The 21,226-nt window shown below is 35.5% G+C and overlaps 2 protein-coding genes across 7 annotated transcripts in view; both read left to right on the top strand.

Annotated features, from left to right (window-relative positions):
- The first annotated feature begins 1,183 nt into the window (after positions 1 to 1,183).
- Positions 1,184 to 11,804, top strand: Ctxn2 (cortexin 2). 3 transcript variants are annotated; one of them, XM_058584780.1, is made up of 3 exons: positions 1,184 to 1,752; positions 3,451 to 3,484; positions 11,295 to 11,804. In XM_058584780.1, the coding sequence occupies exon 3, from the start codon at positions 11,352 to 11,354 to the stop codon at positions 11,595 to 11,597; it is 246 nt and encodes an 81-aa protein (XP_058440763.1). In that variant the 5' UTR covers positions 1,184 to 1,752; positions 3,451 to 3,484; positions 11,295 to 11,351; the 3' UTR covers positions 11,598 to 11,804. The 3 variants fall into 3 exon arrangements, with proteins under 3 accessions (XP_058440763.1, XP_046316694.1, XP_058440764.1); XM_058584781.1 differs by lacking the exon at positions 1,184 to 1,752 and adding an exon at positions 1,820 to 1,910; XM_046460738.2 differs by lacking the exon at positions 3,451 to 3,484 and having other exon boundaries at positions 1,191 to 1,752.
- A 4,280-nt stretch (positions 11,805 to 16,084) lies between these two features.
- Slc12a1 (solute carrier family 12 member 1) overlaps positions 16,085 to 21,226 on the top strand; it is an 85,033-nt gene continuing 79,891 nt past the window's right edge. For all 4 annotated transcript variants that reach the window (XM_046460871.2, XM_046460869.2, XM_046460870.2 and 1 more), the window contains exons 1-2: positions 16,085 to 16,210; positions 17,432 to 18,055. In XM_046460871.2, the coding sequence (XP_046316827.1) occupies positions 17,636 to 18,055 (420 nt within the window). In that variant the 5' untranslated portion in view covers positions 16,085 to 16,210; positions 17,432 to 17,635. The remainder of the gene's footprint in view (positions 16,211 to 17,431; positions 18,056 to 21,226) is intronic.

Consider the following 21,226-nt stretch of genomic DNA (forward strand, 5'->3'; position numbering starts at 1 on the left):
TCCTAGCCCACAGTGCTAATAAAGTATGTGGCCCTTAACAAGTTCATGAAACCATAGTAAGAAAAATGTCACTAGAAAAAGATAGATATTCTTCTCTCTTTCATAGTAAGCAATAACATCACCTATTTTTCAGGATTTTTAATAGTCTTAAATGAAAAAGAACAGGTTGATGTTGTTGTTGTTTTGTTTTTTGGTTTTGGTTTTTGTTTTTTTCCAGTATGGCCTTTTATGAACTCCCAGGTATACTTTGCCCAATTTTTTAAGACTACTACATTTCCTAAATTATTAAATACCCTAAATAACCATTAAAATGTCTTCTTTTTTTTAATTAAAACTCATTACACATTATATATTCTCAGTTTTTTAAAGAATTATTATTATTAACATAGTTTATGTCCTAATTCTGTATCTGTATTTTCCCCCAAATGCCAACAATTTACTAGATCATAAGATTAATAAATTGTAGGGCTGGGGATGTGGCTCAAACGGTAGCTCACTCGCCTGGCATGCGTGCGGCCCGGTTCGATCCTCAACACCTCATACAAAGATGTTGTGTCCGCCGAAAACTAAAAAATAAATATTAAAAATTCTCTCTCTCTCTTAATCTTAAAAAAAAAGATTAATAAATTGTAGGAAACCTACAGGTGCTTGCAAATTGTAGGTTCTGGATATAGAGCAAAACAGGAAAGAAATTGGAAACGTTAAAACTGAGTTTGGAGAAACAAATAGAGACCTAAATCAGGGATAAGGGAGATTTCTGTTGTTCAAATTTGTTTTGCTTTGCTTTCAAAGCAGAGTGCTTGCAATCTACATATTCAACGCTGTTTAGAAAACGTGACTCTCGGCTACCTAAAGATTTTATTGGAGAGTTCCTGACTACTATTTTGGTGCTTTCTAGCTAGTATTTAGGAGGAAGGTCTCACTACGCAGTATTTCAGGACTACGGACAGCGCCTAGGCGCCTACTCCTGTAATGGGAGGGGATCCGTTTGGGTTTGTTTCTCGTAGAGAAAACCGAAAGGATAAGGGTAAAAACTCCAAGTGACGCATTCAGTCCCCAGTTATACCAATACACCCTTCACTCCCGTTTTTCCTTTATCCGATGAAATGAAATGTAATGTAAAAATCTAGAGACTACCGTTCCACGGAGACTGCTGTCATCACGCGCAGCAAAATGCCCGCGGCATAGCTAGGGATGCAGCAAAGAGAGAAAATCAAGGATTTTCACAATAAATTAATGAAATCCTCACGGCCTTAGGAAGCAAAAATGATGATGAATCCTGATTGCTAACCTTTAGGATGTAATGTGGGGGAAAATGAGCGCCTGTTTCCTTTTATTTCCTTCTTCTTTTTAGCAGACCTGAAGAATAGAGCCTGTTGCTGCTGTAGCTGATGCCCTTCCCCCTCTCGTTTCCACCTCCTTTCAGTCTTACACACATACACAGACGCTGTCACATTCACACACGCGCGCAAATATTTACAGTGACACACCGAAGAAATCAACACACATTTTCCTACAAACCGTACGCGCGCACACACGTACTTCGGCGAGCGCCCACGTCCTCTCTCACCGACAGACACAGGCATTTACACTCATAGGCCAGGAAAGCGCTAACCACGGTCCTGTGACTCCACGCAGGTTCCCAGAATACGCCTTTTACATTTTTACTGAACCGATCAGCGAACACAGACAAACCTGCCAACACTTAAGTCTACTCGCTGGATTTCATCTCCATGACAACAAGCATGGAAGGTGAGACATTGCTGCCTGCGAAGTAACTTTCTCTCCCTTCTCCCCGCATTAACTGACGGGGTTCCAGTACAGGTCCAGATGAGGAGCCTGTCTTCATCCTCTTGCTTTTCTGAGACAGGAGAGCCAGAGGAGGGTGGTGGGGGGAGCCTGCGGGTCTGGTGAGTTCAAATTCTTAGGAGGAAAGGGCCCTAGTGCTTCTGGAGCTGCTGATGCTCTTGTTTAAAAAAAAAAAAAAATGTGTGTGTGTATGGATTGTTGATGCTTTTCCCATAATATTTGGTAGGAAGTTTCCATGCTTCTTCAGTTTAATATTTAGAAAGAGAACTAGAGACAAACAACGTAGAATAATAATGATGGTCTAGGCTTCTCTAGTGAGACATTTTGAGAATTTTCAGATCAGATTGTCTAGTAATTTGGAAGGAATGTCAAAAGAGCCATCCAAAAGGTCTCTTAAGAGAGAAATTCTCTTAAGATTGAAATCTGAAGGGTTTAAGGGTGAATTCTGGAAGATCCCAAGGTATGGCTATCTGGGAAACTCTGAAATCTATGCACCATGATGAAGACATCTGGGTTTGTAATTTAAGATTTTCTTTCAATTCCAACACATTCCATTACTAATGATTAGCTAGCTCCATGCAAAAGTGGCCTCAATAATGCGTCTTTTTCCTCTTTACTTTTAACAGGACTTAATAATCTTTTTATATTTGGTGCAGGGTGTGTGTGTCTATGCATGGGAGGGCTCATTTTTTTTAAGCTTGGGTTTTCTTATATGTCATTTCATGAAATTATGAATGTCATATCATTGGTATTAGAAATTATTATCCAGAATATCATACTTCACTTTAATAATATCTATTTCAGATTTGCTGTTTGGAATACCATTACTAAATAAATAAACAAGAGGGGGGGAAAACCTGTTGATTAAAATGAAAATACTGGAGGTGGTTCTTTTTTTTTTGATCCATGTTTTTACCATTGGCTTCCACAATTATGTATTGCATGCAAGTTTAATAACTATGTTTCTGAAAAATGAATTTTTGTCTGCTTATCAGTAAATATATTTCACAGAAGACATAAACATCACCTTCAACATTCATGTATACGAAAGACTAAATATCTATAAAAATATTAACATTGCTTGACTACTTACAATGATATGATTTGTATGACTAATCAGAGGATTTAGTTTTTTGTTTTTTGTTTTTTTTTTTTCATTTGGTGATTTGCAATTATGAAGCAGCCTCCACGAAATTTGGGCCTTTTGATATCTACAGGTATACCCTTGGCCTAATCCTATGACTCATCAGAACTTCAAATGTCAGTTCCTGACATTTGCCATGAAAGAAATGTTGTACTTTCAACCCAGTTGCTTCTTTCAAAAATGCCTAAACATTAATTTCAATGAACATGGCTCAAAGCAGTAGTTTATTATTTCTAGTAGTATTATAAAAATGTATTAAAACATTTTAATCAATATATGTAGAAACCCTGATATTTAAGCTGTGCAATGTTGATAATTTTATCAATTTTTTTGTTGTCTAGCATATTTAAAATAATTTTACCACTATTTAATTTTACATTTGATCTTTTTATTCATCAAATTTTCTCAACTAATTTTTCTCATATTTTTAAATTTATGGTTTTGTTACTTCATAATCTGAATTTCTCTCATATGTCTTTCATTTTTCTATTTCCTAGTAAACAGGATGTTAAGATGATGTTTCCTCCTGAGGTAGGCATTACAATGTTTGTTGTGCAGAACCTAATGATGTTTTGCTTTCCGATCTCTTTCAGCAACTAGAGAAAGTAAAAATGTATCTGACTTCCATAATTGTCAAATATTTTGGATTCCTTATTTATTTTTAAGGAATGAGTGTTGTAATTAAAGACTTACTTATGTTACTAACAGTATTTTTATGTTGTATTATGTTCCATATCAATAGAAAGGCACAAAGCTGACCCTGTTTAGTAACATATTCTCAGAAACTGTAGACTTCATGCTGAAATTAGACAAGTTGTTCATTTCGTAAGTCAAATAAAATGAAAAGTTTGGGCAATTAGTTGAAAAATTTAGACCTCAAATACAAGTATTTCAATTGCTACATGCTTGTCTTAAACTACCAAGAACATCTATTTACTGATTCTATTATTAAGCAAGTATTTAACTTTTTACTTTTATTTGTTTGTGTAGAAGCAGCCTGAAGCAATGGCCAGACCTTTTTTCAACCTTCAAATATTACTTTTCAATTGTTTTCCTTGACCTGTATTTTGTTTTCATCTTTAGTGTGGAATATAATTTTAAGATGAATATAGAAATCTAAGTTTTTGTTTTTAAAGTATTAATAAAACATCTGCTCTTTCCCAAATCAATTTTATGTTAAAAATGGAAATTTTATAGCCCTTTGAACCTTAGGTACTGGACTTTTTTCCCCCCCTAGGATTAGACCTGGAATCTCATGTATACTAAGCAAGTGCTCTACCACTGAGTTACATCCTAGCGCTTTTTATTTTGAGACAGAGTCACACCAAATTGCATAGGCAGGCCTTGGACTTGCTATCCTCCTGCCTCAGTCTCCCAAGTAGCTGGGAATACAGATGTGCACCTCCACGACTGGCTTTGATTTTCTATTGAAAACTGAATACATGATCATGTCTTTATTATTGAAAATGATAAATCTAATGATTAAAGCTTCTGCACCTTTAACTTTTGTGCAAGTAAAACTTACTTTGTCAAGTTTCCTCCACCAACCTGACTCCATTCTTTCACTGCTCATCATGCCTAAATACCTTCAACTTAGTGTCACGACATTAGAGAATACTGTTTTGTTTTGTTGGTACTAGGGATTGAACCCAGGGTGCTAACCCACTGAGCAACAGCCCAGCCCTTTTTTATATTTTATTTAGAGACAGGGTGTCTCTAGGTTGCTTCAGGGCCTTACTAATTTGCTGAGGCTGGCTTTGAACTTGAGTTCCTCTTGCCTTAGCCTCCTGAGCACTAGACTACAGGAGTGTGCCCGGATCTCTCTATATTTTGTTTATCCCCTTGGAATCTCTCTCTCTCTCTCTCTCTCTCTCTCTCTCTCTCTCTCTCTCTCTCTCTCTTTCTTTTTTTCCATCAAGATGTTGAAGATAATATCAACCACATATGGTTGTTGTGTGGATAAAATAATAGACGTAAAGCTCTATTTGATACGCAGTCCATGTTGGATACAAGTTTTCTTCCTTTTTTTATTGTCTTGGTAGAAACCTGCATTGTTTTATTCTTGTTTGAGCATGGCTCCTCTCCCTTCCTGGTTGGAATGTCTTTGAGTAGAGGTATCCTTCCTAGTACAACATAGTAGCAATGCAATAAATATTTGGGGGTAAAAGTATAGTGCATATATATTATTTCATACTTGCCTGACTGAAGCATAATTACAGTATTGCTACTTTCTATCATTTGTATCTCCATTCAATTTAAGACAGCATTTATTGTCCATGGTGGTGGTGGTACTAGATATTGAACCCAGGGACCCTTTACCACTGAGCTACCTGCCTAGCCCTTTTTTAAAATTTCTAATTTTGAGATAGGGTCTTGCTAAATTGCTTAGGGCCCCACTAAGTTCCTCAAACTTGCAATCCTCCTGTCTCAGTCTCTCAAACTCCTAGGATTACAGGTGTGTGCCACTGCTCCTGGCCAGCGTCTGCTTTTTAAATAATCACCTCACAGCTTTAATTTATACTAGTATTTGATACTAATATATTTGATAACTTGCAGACTTATTTCACATAAACGGCCAAGCTGTGTCTCCCCCATTTAAGAATGGTACCTCTTCGTTCCTCCCACATAAACACAGAATTTTTAGAAATGTTAAATTCTATTTTCTGGTTTCAACTCAGAATTCTTTTCATCAGAATTGTTTTTTGAGTTTTGATTCTGTGAGCTATCATATAGTTTCAGCTAAGAATTGTATCAAATTTAATAATCATCACTTCTAGGTCTTCAACCTACTTACTATTCAAAAACACTGAAGAGGATGTAGATAGTCCTTTGTGATACTACATTGTAGACCTATCTCCATGATTATAGAACCAAATATTTATTAGGGTAGTACACTGAAGTATGAATCTATATAAAAAATGCTATTATTCAGGAATATCTCCCATGTTCCTTGCAAAGATCATGGGAGACTGTTAAGTGCATTGCCAAAAATTCTAAATCATGTTCATGCTATTTCCCTGACTCACCATGCTAGTAATAAAATTTCCCAGAGGAAATGAATTTGGCATTTGCTATAGTTTAGAGCCCATTTGTCAACCAAAGGCCCATGTGTTAAAGGCTTGGTTGCCAGATGGTGGGCCTATTGGAATATGATGGAACCTTTAGGAAGTGGGGCCTATGCTGAGAGCCATAGCCTGTATCAGTTAATTTCTTGATCTGAACATATCATATTTGAAATCGCCCCTCCTACTTCAATTCTTTTGCAATGGCTGTTTCCTGAAATTTCAATGCTCTTCACCCCCTATATTTTCATGTCTCCTTCCTTGACATTATTCAAGTTTGAGGTCAAATATTATCTCCCTAGAGAGACATTTGTAACCCTTGATACTAAAAGAATGACATTTGGTCACTACCACAGTTCTTTTTCCTTTTAACTTGTTTTTCTTTCTTTCACATTTACAACTATGACCACCTGGCACAATATATAGATATAGATATATAGAGTTAGATTTTTTTTAATTGTGTTCATCTTTTCCACTGGGATGTAACAGTCATTATGGCAGGTATACATTGTTATCAAGTTCATAACTATTTAGCACCAAGGACTGCATTGACACATAACAGAAACTCAACATCTATCTGTTCAATGAATAAGTTTTAAAACATATTATTTGTTACCTTAAGCTCATTCAACTCTTTAGAATTCCTAAAACATTTAAAATTTTTGGTCACTTTTCAGCATTTACCCTAGTTACACTGCATTTTTTTCTGTATTTGTACCAATAATAGAGATTGAGTGCTTATAAATATACATAATGTCATCAAATAGCCATTTATCTATTCCTCCAAGGAATAGCAAAACTAGTGGCTTTATTTATGTACTACGTGATTCTGTATACTCATTTATTGATTCGGGAAGTTTTGGAAGTATCTTACAAAAAAATAATCCTCTTGCCTAAGGGAAGAGCCAAGTATTATAAAGGACAGGGCAAACAAAGGGAGGTACAATTATGCCAGAAATCTATGCTAACCAAAGTTGCTACAATAGAATGCCTGGTACAGATTAACACCAAAATAATATAATGACTACATACTTTTCCTTAAAAAAAAAAAAAAAAAAACAGAAGAAAACTTACAAAGTTATTAGGAAAGACTTACTTTCTCTACCTTTAAAAACTAAAAATCACATTCTGTAAATGCTATGTTAATCAATTTGATAGAAAAGAGCAGAAACACTGAACTCTGAAAAAGCTGTTGAATTTTGATATGAATCTTCAAGACTATTTTTTTTTAAGTAGGGATTGAACTCAGGGGTACTTTACTACTGTGTTACATCCCTAGTTCTTATTAATTCTTTTTATTTTTTATTTAGAGACAGTATCTCGCTAAGTTGCTTAAGACCTCACTAAATTACTAAGGCTGCCCTTGAACTTGTCATCTTCCTGCCTCAGATCCCCAAGTCATTGAAATTATAGGAGTACACCATCACGCCTGGTTTCAAGATAGATTTTTGAAATTAAATGCAAATTCTTTCATTTGTTTTATTTTAAACTAAATGTTTTTGTGTGCGTGTGTGTTTTTTGGATATTATAAAATTAGATTTTGGGGGGCGGTACTGGGGATTGAACCCAGAGGCACTTAACCACTGAGCCACATCCCCAGCCCTTTTTTTCTTTATTTTGAAACAGGTTCTAGTTGCTTTAGGGCCTTGTTAAGTTACTGAGGCTGGCTTTGAACTTGAGATCCTCTTGTTTCAGCCTTCTGAGTTGCTGGGATTATAAATAAGTGTCATCATGCCTGGCCTAGATTGATTTTTAAGGATAATTTTATACATCAAGCATTATGTTCCTCAATGTATTTACTTGAATCCAGTTCAAATATTTATTAAGTATCTACAATGTGCCAGGAACTGTAGTCAGTACTTACTTACCAGGAACTGTACTTCAGTACATGTGAAGTACTTATTTTTCCATTAAAAATGCAACTTAGCAAGGCATTAAGCAACTTTGGAAGAAACTGTCTCAAAAAAAGGGGCTGGGAATGTGGCTCTGTGGTAGAATGCCCCTGGGTTAAGTCTCTAGTATATATATATATATATATATATATATATATATATATATATATATATATATAATCTCATTAATTCACATATTGTCTAAGACTCTAAGAATAGAGCATTATCTGGTATATGTTTAATTTAATAGAAGTAAATGAGATGAGTGGTTTTTTGCTACATCTAGAAAATGCTTCTTTTTGTTGGCTTGTTTGTTTTGTCAATTGGTAAGTTTTACTTAGAATGTTAGAGTATAGTTGATTAATTACTGGCCAACAGATAACTGACTTAACTCTTCCAGTGATTCAACTCTTTCAGTGACCCTGAATTAGAGTCTGTACTATGATCTTTTAAAAACATTTAAATAAAGTTAGCTACTAGTATAAAAACAATCAGTTTAAGCTATTTCTACATGATAGTGAAATGAACTAGCAGAAAATGAACTGATATTTTAAAAAACCCAGGTGGTTCAATAGCACAAATTATTGTGTGCTGGGTTCCCCAGAAACCAGACCCTGAGACAAAGGTTAGTGTGCCAGAGGTTTATCCTGTAGAAGCATGGAGAATTAAGCAGGAGTGGGCAGAAGCTGAATTGTGATGTGGACCCAGTGACAGACTCAGCTGATCCCATGTGGATCTCCAGCACTGACCCTGCCTTTGAGTCAAGATGGCCATGCCTTCATACTATCATAACAATCAGTCACTGAAGATGGCCTTCCCTGGACATGGCCATGACCTAAAGTGAGGTAGACTCTGAGGTTGACACAATCCATGAAAGGAGCAAGACATTGAAAACTGTTTGCTAACAACATTTCTGGCTGCTGGGCAATGAATCCTTCATTGAAGAGAATCTATTGGGTGCACCACAGTGTCCACCAATAATCCATATTTATTGCCTCTTCTTACCACATATACCCTGAAATATCAAATAGCAAGAATTTTTTCTGATGAAAAAACATTCAGTCAGTTATTACAAAGCTTGGTCTACATCTCCATGTAGAAACATTCTCCTTTTCAATTTCTCCATCCATTAACAAATAGACCAGATTATTTATGTGTCTCAACAAATGACCTTTAATTGACAAAAGCAAAGAGAGAAGGAGAGAGAGAGAGAGAGAGAGAGAGAGCGCAAATTTGTCACAAAAAAATTGTTCTGTTAAGTCTCAGGGTTATTAGATATTCAGTACGCTCTCCTGTGCCTTTTACACAACAGATAATTCAAGAACTTCGTCTTTTTGTTTTAATATTTATATTTTAGTTGTAGTTGGACACAATACCTTTATTTTAATGTGGTGCTGAGGATCGAACCTAGGGCCTCACACGTTCTAGGTGAGTGCTCTACCACTGAGCCACAATGCCAGCCCCAAGAACTGGTCTTCTGAAAGATTATTCTGAACCACTTAAGTGAACTAAATTTAAAAAAAAAAAAATTATAGTATGCTGCAGTCAGGCTGCAGCAAAATTACCGGGGGGCAACGAACAACTTGTGTACATTGATACAGCAGGAGTGGGAGCCGTTTATTGTAGGACAACAAAGGTATTTATACATTCCACATAGCTTATCTTAATTAACATAAACTCCATACAGCCAATAAACTCCATACAGTCAACCAATAAGGAATCTCCACACTTAATGGCTCACTGGCGTTACTTCACAAACCTCTCCCTCTGGCATTTTTCCAGGCGCCACCTTGACTTGTTTACAGACTCTAACAATAGTAATTTCATGATATTCTTATCAGGGCATAAAAATGATTTGGCAGAAAAATTCAACAGAAGAGTTTGAAACATTTTTTTTTCTTTTATTAAACAAAGGATCAAATAACTAGCATACTCCAGAATTTATTGAATATTTCCGAAATTTAAGGTTTGAAGATAGTGCTCTTTTTTAATCCAAATCATTATAAAATACAATACTGATTGAAATAAATTGATTGCATTATTTACTAAATACTTTTGGAAGGCACAAGTCTTGCTGTTATTACTCGCTCCATTCCTTATCTCCCATCGCTTGTTCTCTCTCAATTATTTTCTGAAAACTGAGTCCAAAAAAATCTTAAGGTCAGACATTAAAAATAAACATAATTTAAAAAGTTGTCAGAAGAAGCAACAACAAAAAAAGAGGACACTAATTCTATCATTTTCAGTTATTGCAAGACCAAGATATTTGGTGACAATCTTTTTGAAGGCAGGAGGAGTTACTGTACATTCGTAATCATTTGACTTAATTAACTATTTTAATTTGTGCTCATTAATTTGATTAACATTAAGATGTAAAATGTGGGGGCTGGGGTTGCGGCTTAGTGGTAGAGCTCTTGCCTACCATGTGTGAGGCACTGGGTTCGATTCTCAGCACTGAATATAAATAAATAAAGTTCCATTGACAACTAAAGGGTATTTTTTTAAAAAAGATGTAAAATGTGAAAGAAATCCTATTTCTCTTTAATTCAGCTTATACTTTCTGAATACTTTAGCTATACTTTTAGAATCTCAATATACTAAGGGCTTACAAGTAGAAATCTAGTTGGGACTTGGGAGTATTAAAGCTGAATTTGTTTAACTTAAATTTTATTTTTATTTAGGAAGTTCTGAAAGTTAATGGAGAAGGTGGGGGAGGTAGCTGATGGCTCAATACAACTGTTGCTTGCCTTGTGCAAGCTGCTATGTTGGGCACTTCTGGTATTTAACATAATTTAATAAACACAAGTTCTCTAAGAAATTCACATTATATGGAGTGCTAGTGAATACGAAAATACAATTACATAAGCAGAAAAGTTAAAGGGGTGAAAAAGAAGGATTATATCTGTTTAAAAGAATTGGGATTTGTATCAGCAAAATAGCACTAGAGATAAATCCTGAAGTATGAACTTGAAACAGCATGAATAGCATATGTCTGTGTTTATGAATGGTATTATCTACACATGCAAAAATGAAGTGAATTTAGATGACAGTTCAGAGCAAAGAAGCAATGACAACCTTCTAGAAATTAATCAAAAGTTTTTAGGGTTGAATTTGAATATCCACCTTCACGCTTGATTTTATATTTAAATATGTAGAAATGGTTTTATGCATCCTAAATAGTAATTCTGTAATTATTAGAAATTACTAGAATTAGTAGAAATAGCCATCTCCGATGCTAATTTGGTTCTGATCCATAGCTGATAATGTTGTCAAACATCTTTTGCAAGTTAAGTCAAGAGAGTTTGAAAAATGACAGATTTTATATGAAGATTTCCTGTCTGATAGAATACAAGAGTAAAACTAAACTGAATCCAATTTTATACCTAGGCCAAAAGTTGACTGCAGTAGGAATTTTGAAGAGCCACAACGATGTGCCAGTGAATAATGAGTAGTACCTACTGTGGCAATTCTTCAGCCAAGATGAGCGTCAACGAAGTTTCAGCTTTCTCATTGACTCTGGAGCAAAAAACTGGCTTTGCTTTTGTTGGGATTCTGTGTATCTTCTTGGGACTTCTAATTATCAGATGCTTCAAAATTCTCTTAGACCCATATAGTAGCATGCCTTCTTCTACATGGGAAGATGAAGTTGAAGAGTTTGATAAAGGGACGTTTGAATATGCACTCGCCTGATTTCCAGCTTTATGTTTTTCATGGTTGAGCTATTGGGACATGTGGTGGCTACATTTGTAATTACCCTGGGTATGCTGAGAGAAACTCATTACATTCATTGAATTCAATAAAGATCTATGATTGATTTATCCACTGTGCTATGTAGATGATAAACCACGGTTAGGATTACTCACTTTTCTCTGTCCCTGCATCAAGGTATCTAATGAATAGAACAAAACATGGCTCCACTTATAAACCATTTTTTATTTTTACCTTGAACCTTTGCCTTGAATCTCTGTTCCCTTCCATATGCCCATGAACTAGCTGGAGGCACCCTCCTTCCTCTTCTCTGCAAACTCTAAACACCCTCTTCATATTCCAGATCCAGATCTCTAATTTAACTTTAGAGAATCAGATCCTAAACATAAGGGACAGTCAAAAGAATAAACAGAATATGATTTTTTAAAAACGATAACCATCAGTCAAAAAGGTTCACAGGTTAAAAAAAAAACTAACACCTATATCCTAAAAGTTTCCACAGGCCCTAAAAGCTCCCCAAACTTACAGAGCCCTGGCCCTTCTAGTCTTCTTATAGAATCTCTTGCAATAAAGTTCTATAGCTTGGGATCGAAGTGATCCTGCTTCATACTTGCCGCAGTCTGGCTATGGCTCTCAGCACATACTGATATTCTCTCTACTACCCCTTAGATAAATCACATTTAAGAAGGAGTTTCCAGCAGGATCAGAGCATTCCGCCAGAATAAGAAGTCCACTTTCAACCCTGCCACTATTAGAGCTATGCAACCTTGAGCAAGTCATCTTATCTCTGTGTTCTTGGTGGGGAAGCTATCCAGAGGATTGTTAATGTCCCTAATGCCCTAAACATGTTACAAATATGACATGAAACCTAGAGGTCTAAGAATGAGGATTTAAGGGGTTATGAAAATTTTTTAGATTAGAAACCTAAAGTCAGAGACTTGGATACTAATGTTGGCCCCAAAACTAGCTTTTTGGTCTAGAAAGTTCCCTAAGGGTAACTTATTTTTTGCATCTGCAAAACAAGATTAAGAAACCCATCCTGGATATCCTGCAAGAATGTTAGGAAGACTAATGAAGTATATTTACTGTGAAAGCACTTTGAAAACCATGAAACACTCTTTCAACATACCTTACTATCACTATTTAGTATCTTCATGAGTAGTAGCAGTAATAAAAGTGCTCAAACCCAAAGAAGAAATGACTTATTCAACCTCTCCAGTATTCACTCTCTTCATTTGAAAAATGAAAAGATAGAATGACATCATTCTAAGTCTTTCCAATTACAAAATTTTGACTCTCTGTGATCACTGAATGAAGATAAATAACAAAACATTTGTGTCTCCTGAGACCACAGAACAGCCAAACATACCAAGAAGGAATAAGACTAAAATTTAATAAAAACTAGCACTAATTTAGGTGCTTTCCATTAATTTGATACTCTTCTCAATCCTTTGGGACTATTATTTTCATTTTATTTTTATTTCAGTTTCACAGAAGAGGAACTAAAGTCAATGTAAAGTAATGCCCTAAGTTCATCAAGTAATGTCCCAAGGTAATCAAGCTGGGGGATGAATGTGTTTAGAATTGAACTTGGGTAAACCAACATTGACAGTTCTCCCTTATACTGTCTTTTGCATCTTGCATACATGAGGATTTCTCAGGTCTATGACACTCAAAACCAGCTGTCTCAGTGAGGTTCCCTGATTCTCCCCATCCCCTGGTAGATTTAGAACACATTTGTGTTGGCTATGGCTCTTCTGGACCAAACCCTCACCTCAAGAAGTCTCTTTGTACCCGGTTGATACAAGATTGTAAACACAAAACACATGATAGCCGAGTGGTAATTTAACCCAAGAACACCTCACCAAGTCAAGCTCGGCTGAACTTGCTGAAAGCTGTATGTATCAAGACATTAGCATCTTCTTTCTGACCCAAGGTTTTTAAGTGTTCCCTAAGATATGTGTCCAAGTACCAGGCAACTGTTTGTCTCCTTGGGAAAACACTCACAAAACTCTACATTTTGGCTACTAAGGTATAACAAAGCCAGATATTCAGTTTTAAAAAAGACTTCCCCCCACCCAAAAATGCAAGAAAACTTCATGCAGCATGTGCATTATTCCTGAAAGTTCAACTCCCACAAACTTATCAGATAACAACTTCACCACAATATTAGTTTCAACCCACTAAAGAAAACATTTATTAACCAAAATGTCTTTACCCATAGCTTTTATTCATAGCCTATTGTGTTCATTTTATCAGCAGGAATATGAGAGGGGTTATCATCTGTATTTTCAGAGACAATACTAAGAATAATACAATAAATATAAAATTCTGGTTATGGTATGGATACAACATGGAAATTTCACAAAATGCTAATCCTTTAAGGAATAGATGTCCAGTGTCAGACCTGGATCAGCGCCTACTACCTCTTCCCTGGATCTTTGTCAGGCAGAACAGGAGGGAAGATAGAAGTACACATCTCCAGATGGCTGGCTTCTGCTACTCTCCTGTCAGAAAGGTCTAAATCAGGTTCACCTTTCAAGGTTGGTTTTATGGATGGCATAATTTCATCCATATCCCCCAAACTGTCTCCCATCTGCTCTAGAAGGTCTGAATCCCCTTAATAAAGAACAAAGACGTTCATTTCACTGTTAGAGATAAAAACCTTAAAATGAAAATGTCTGGTTGATGTAATACCAAGACTAAAACTAATTCACACTACACTGTAGTCAGGCAACAGGGAGAAAAAAGAAATTGACTGGGATTGGAGACAAACACCACTTTTGATAGAGGAAAAAAGTTTAAAAATAAATAGGCACATGGAGTGCCATGGCACACATCTGTAATCCCAGCAGATCAGGAGGCTGAGGTGAGAGGATCGAAAGTTCAAAGCCAGCCTTGGCAACTTAGCAAGATCCTAAGCAACTTAGTGAGGGCCTATCTCAAAATAAAAAATAAAATGGAATGGGGATGTGGCTCAGTGGTTAAGCAGCCCTGGGTTAAATCCCTGGTACCAAAAAAAGAAAAAGAAAAAAGAAATAGATGGTTTATGAAAGTGAATGGGAATTGGATGATGTCAGTTTCTGTCCTGGTCTAATAAATAGAATTTGTTTTGGGACCCAGCTCTGTCCTAGTAGTACCCAGTCCTGATCTAAACAACCTACCCCATCTAGATGAATCTGAAATGTGACTAATTTCTACACCTGAAAGCTTTCTTCATTGAACTCAGAACCCTTTGTTGAATAGATAAATGACTGGTATTATGGCCTTTAAGAAAATATTGAGTTATATGTTCATTCTTGTAAATCTGTCTCTATTTCTGATATAGCCTCATTGCATTAGCCTGACTGATTAACATGGCATTTACCTGACTAAGAGCATCCAAGGGGTTTTACTTAGGTATCTCCAGGCCGTTTCTCTATATCTTTTTTACCAATTTACCTTTCCCATTATTCTCACAGGCATAATACCTATCCTGAGTTCTAATGATTAACCTCAGAATTTCAGATATGACTAAGTGAACCACAGCCAAGTATAAATATTGCTAAAATAGCAAAACAAGGACTATGTACTGTTTTAAACCCTAACACAAATATACTCATTTAATCCTCATAATAACTCTTCAGGGTAGGTACCATTATTATTCACATCTACATTTGTAGATGAAAAAAATTAAGGTGCAGAAAGATTCACTTCCTTGAGTTCACACAGATAGGAAGTAGCAGGGCCAGAGTATAAGTACAGCATTCTAACTCCAGAGTTGACTCTTAACCATGATACTACATTACAACCAAACGACCCAGGCAACTGGAAATAACTTGGATAGTTTCATATAAGACACAAGGAGGACTCGTTCAATCATACTTGATTGAAGACCAATAACAGAATCTGAAGAAGAGCCACTTGTGTTGTCTTAATAATCACCAACCCACAGATTTGAGTAAAACCTTCTCCTCAACAAAACTAAAAAACCAAGTTTGATAAAATGTTTTCCCAGGTGGAGACAAAATGGCTATTTAGTAGTGCCATTGGGAATGTACCCACAGCTCTAGTTCTGCTTAAAATTTTTTTCCACTAGATAGAAATACTTTGGCAAATAAGAATCAAAGTAAGATTTACTATATGTAAGACTATATGTAAGACAAAATAATTTCAAATAACATTTTCTAGTTACAAAATATAGGAATTACCTCTGGAGGGCTAACAATAAGAGGTCACTAGGACTCATCATTAAAAAACCATGGGACTCAATTAATCTGGTGCCAAACAATTGAAGCAATATTTTTTGAAGGATTGCTGTTGAGCAATCTAATTCTCCTTATGAATTAAAGAAACTTTATTTTATATCCTGTCTAAAAGGATTAATGGTTTACTACTAGTTACTAGTTGATGTGGTACTTAAGGTTCCTCAGGGCTAATGAGTGGGTGGGGCTTCTAGTATTATTCCAGACCAATCATTGCAAAGTCATCTCTTTCAAGAAAGGCTCTAACCAATAAGAAGAAGCTTCTTGCTTTGGGCTGAAAGCTAAGTGCCCCATATATGTCTGTGTGATGCTGGAGCAGGTTACATTTCCTCAGAAGGCAGCTCCTTGGTGGTAAGTTAAACATTTCTGGGCACGATAAAAATTGTACTTAATAGTATGTCATAAAGTAGATTCTGAGGAGTGGAGTAAAGGGGTGTCAAGACTTTGAGAAGACTTTTTCTTCTTTGAGAAGAAGCGAGATGTTCTGTAAAAACTATAAAGATAACAGCATCACTTACAAATTCACCAAGAAAGGTTATTTGAAAGTTTAAGCTGGCTTCTTTTTAGTCAAAGAAATAGCTTTAATATCTGTGTGACACAGACAAGTTTTATTTGTATTTAACTCATCTTTCTAGAACTTCCCTTGAAAAAACAAGATTTAAGGTATTGACAAAGAAATATTATTCTAAAAAAAGTATTTTAAGATAGGTTCATACTGTAGAATTTGTAAAAATTATTGTTGTAGTCTGTTCATTTCATAGTCAAATATAAATCTCTTAATTATTGAGAATATTTCATAAAAGAGAGTCCAAAGAGCATGATTATTTTATCTAAATAAAGCATAGGACTTTATTAATAGCTATGATTTATCTCCTATCCCGAATACCTATATTTTTAAAGGTTCCATAATGGCATCTATAAAAACAAACAAATATATGAGCAAATGAAACATTCTGAAGGCTAATAAAAGGGGCGAGAATTTACAGAGACATCATTTTGAAAGGTTGTATTTTTTTAACTGTCATTCTAAAATGTGATTTTCCACTTGTTGCACAGGAAACAAAATATTTCTGAGACAAATTTATTACTTGACAACAAACACATTTTTAATGAAGTAGCAAGAATGCCTTTTTAAAGTTTTCAATATTCATTTTATTTATCTTATATGATATATTCTCAACAATCATTAAATACTTTGCAGTTTCAGAATTTAGTACTGTCAATGAACTATATTTCAGGCTGAGAATATTCTCATCTGTCGTTACTAAATGCAATTGGTAGTTCTTTTCTAAAAATCATGCTGGCTCCGACTGCATGAAATCCAAGCAAATACTACAAACACTGTAACATTTTAATGACTCCACTGGAAATGCTGTTTGCTGAAGCAAGTCCTCAGTTATTTATTATAGGATTTAATTGCTCAGGTGACAAAGGTTTCCGCATAAGTGATTTTTAGTGAAATGAACTTAAGATTGTATGTCTTGAAAAAGAAAACCCTTCCCTCATTCCCCAACCCTACTCCAATATATTTGTATTCTTTGAAACAAGTTTAATTTTCTTTTTCAATGACAGCTTTGAAGAACATTCTGAAGATTATATAGGAGACAATATATCAAGAATCTATTTATTGAGTTCATCTAGAACAAAAGCCAACAGCTACCTAATGTAACCACATTAGAGTTTGTTTTGAGGCAGAAATTTATAGTTTCTTTCTTTTCTTTTCTTTTTTAACAACTGTATAGTAGATAGCTTAGTCCAAGAAATCCATTTTGGAAGATGTCATTGAACAACTCTTCCAATGTATTTCTGGATTCAGTGCCCAGTAATACCAATCGCTTTCAAGTCAATGTCATAAATGAGAACCATGAAAACAGTGCAACTGTGAATGACAACAGGGACCCTCCACATTATGAAGAAACCTCTTTTGGGGATGAAGCCCAGAACAGATTGAGAATCAGCTTTAGGCCTGGGAATCAGGAGTGTTATGACAATTTCCTCCAAAATGGAGAAACTGCTAAGACAGATGCCAGTTTTCATGTCTACGATTCTCACACAAACACATACTACTTGCAAACCTTTGGCCATAACACCATGGATGCCGTTCCCAAGATAGAATACTACCGCAACACTGGCAGCGTCAGTGGGCCCAAGGTCAATCGACCCAGCCTGCTTGAGATTCACGAGCAACTGGCGAAGGTAAGCTTGAAACCATAGGTAAGTGTCCTCCCTATTCATGCCTCCAGGTCATTTCCTTCTCTTTAGTAATACTCTGCAATGTGAAAGAATCAAACGTAGAGGTCTGTTCCAGACCATCCATCTTACTTACACACTGTCCCTAGTTCCCCATAACCAGCAAATGCACAAAGAGTGCTTCACAAATGTTTGCTGACTTGGGATAGAGAGCTAAAGAATGAACTCTGAAAGTTAGGCAGTAAGTCACATCTTGTTTACAATTATAGATATTCAGTTCACACTTAGTTAAACATGTCGAACTGAATACTAAACTGCTTCCACCTCAGAACTAATTCATCCAAACCAATTGTTGTTTTTTTTTTTTAAATTACTATGGTTGCTATATTTTCATTAAGGGGTGCCAGCCTCCAGTGGGCATAGGTTATTTTTTTTTATTCTTTACAGAAATAGCAGAAATTTATGATTCAGCATTTATCCCTTCCTCTTCAAAACTTTGCCTGAGGCTCCCGAATGCACCTACACATATAAAAGTAACTGAATTCAATTTAAGTACAGAGGCAGCAGAAGTGAATAAACTTTTCATTATTTCAGGAATGTATCCAGGGCTCCCCAATCTGCTCGAAGTATGAAGCAGCACTGTTTCTAACCCTGTAGCACATCATTTGGAAGCTTAGTATATTTCCTCTTTTATAACTTGCTCTAAGATATATAGATGGACTTTACCCTCCTGCTCCTCTATTACACAGTTTGCAATGACTATCATTCTTTATGGAACTTAATTTTCTATAAGAATTATAATTAGATTCACATATTCAATTGATATTGAATGTAGTTTACTCTTGCTCATGTTTTGAGAAGAAAAAAAAGAACAGCTGGAATAATTTATATTCATCCCATCCATTCAAAAATTCTTAAAAAAATTTTTTTTTGTCATCAATGGACTTTATTTTATTTATTTATATGTGGTGCTGAGAATCAAACCCAGTGCCTCACACATGCTAGGCAAGTGCTCTACCACTGAGCCACAGCCCTAGTCCTCAAAAATTCTTTTAATTAAATGATTACCCAATACCAATCGAGAGATTCTAGGAATACTGCTGTCAGGAAAAATGTTAGTAAAGGAGAAGATCTCCTTTTAGTTTCTGCTTGTCCTTCTTTCCACAGGAATACACATCTCCCTGAGCTGCTTAGATACCCAACTTTGGGACCTACTACTTCCTGAGGAGGAGCTCATGTTCTTAACTCTGCTCCCTCATCCTCGCCCCATACAAAGAAGACACAAAGAGTTTCCAAGATGCAGAGAGGGCTGAAAGAGGAATCTAGGGCAAGAGATTTCAATTTATAGGAAGCAGCAAAATGAACCAAAGCCCCCCCTAAAAAAAAAACAACAAAAAAAAAAAAACCTGAAGTTCTATCTCGCCATACTCTACTATAATACACATAATTTTTAAAGCTGCCTCTTTTGTTAAAGTTGGTACCAGAATTTAAATATTCTCATTTATCCATTTCCTTATTTACAACAAAAGAAAATAAGATATTAACCCCCATGAGAAAGGAAATGGAGTAAACTCACATTTTTCTTAGGACTGACATTCCAGAGACAGAAAAATAGCTTATTTATAATCTCTAAGCCATAGCTTATGTAAAACTTTAAATAATGAGAGAAAAGCTCCGAAGGACTATTTTCTTAGCAAACCATCTAAATGACCACACAGTAGGAGAATTACAGCTGCATTTGACAGATTTGGTAGCTATTTGGGATATTATAAATTAGTTTTAAGCTTGACGCCCCGAATGATCATTTTGAATTAGTAAAAAAATACTTTTTGATGAACTTCACCCTCTCTTGAGGGATCTCAACTTGATTAAATCATGTAGAAGAATCCACACAGTCAAGTATGGAGTAAAATTTAAATGCAAACACAGAATCTTCAGCAGGCACATTCCTGCAGCCAGGACATTCTAGTGTCACGGAAGTTCTATGGACCAGTCTGCTTCTCCTCACGTGCTGCTTTGTGCTCTCCATCCATGGCAGACAAATCAGTCTGGGTCTTATTCAGGTTCTTCTCTTCTTTCCTGTTAATCAAATTGACCACCTACTCCCTGTTTTCTCTCCCTCAAATAAGAAATGAAGACCTACAATATATTTTATCTATGATGCCACTTCCTTGATACTGTTTATGGTAATTCCTCAAATCACAAGAAGAAGTGATTTATAGAATGAACATATTATGTAATGTTTATTCAATAATATATTCATTCTATAATACTCAGACACTTTACAGCTTTTGTATGCAAAAATATAAACAATAGTATTTAATTAAATTATTTAAAAATGGAAAGCAACTAGCATAGTATATGTTAGGCAATATTTTTTGTATTCATGATTATAATGTTTTCCAAAGCCATACAGCAATGCTACATCCATACTGAAAGGTGTAACGTATTTAGTCAGGAAACCAGTTCGATTTTGTGCAAATCCTGGTTAAAATTTCCAAGTCAGGCCAGGTGTGGTGGTGCATGCGTGTAATCCTAGTGGCTCAGGAGGCTGAGGCAGGAGATTTGTGAGTTCAAAGCCAGCTTCAGCAACTTAGCAAGGTGCTAAACTGTCTCTAAATAAAATATGAAAAAGGGCTGGGGACGTGTCTCAGTGGTTAAACGCTCCTGGGTTCAATCCCTGGTACAAAAAAAAAAAAAAAAAAAAAAAAATCCATGTTAGAAAGAAAATTATGTGACAAAAGTTGTCCTAATAGGTAAAATTAAAAACAGTTGTGAAAGACATTATTCTAAGTATCTGCCTTAAATGAAACTCCAGTTGTGATAGATATTGACAGAATTTGTAATCTCAATGATTTGAGATCATAGTTGAAAAAAATCCTTTAAATTTTCTATGTAGTAAAGGGTAAAATGCCTATATTGGTAGCTATGAATTATAGATTTCTGAAATCTCTAGTTAAAAGCAGAGAAAAAGACCTGTCCATTACTTGTTCTGCAATATTGTACAAGCTACATAACTTGTACTTATCTTGAAAAATGCTTATGAATATTAGCTTATAAGCATATAAAGTCTAGCACACCAACACAATGGGCAGGAAGTCAATAAATATTTGTATTTCTAACTAACTTTCTGTCTGTATTCTTTTTTCGAACATGCATGGGGACCTATTTTACTCG

This window comes from Marmota monax, unplaced genomic scaffold (assembly GCF_021218885.2).
Source record: "Marmota monax isolate L192 unplaced genomic scaffold, Marmota_monax_Labrador192_F-V1.1 WCK01_AAM20220418_F8-fsc00001, whole genome shotgun sequence".
Lineage (NCBI taxonomy): Eukaryota > Metazoa > Chordata > Mammalia > Rodentia > Sciuridae > Marmota > Marmota monax.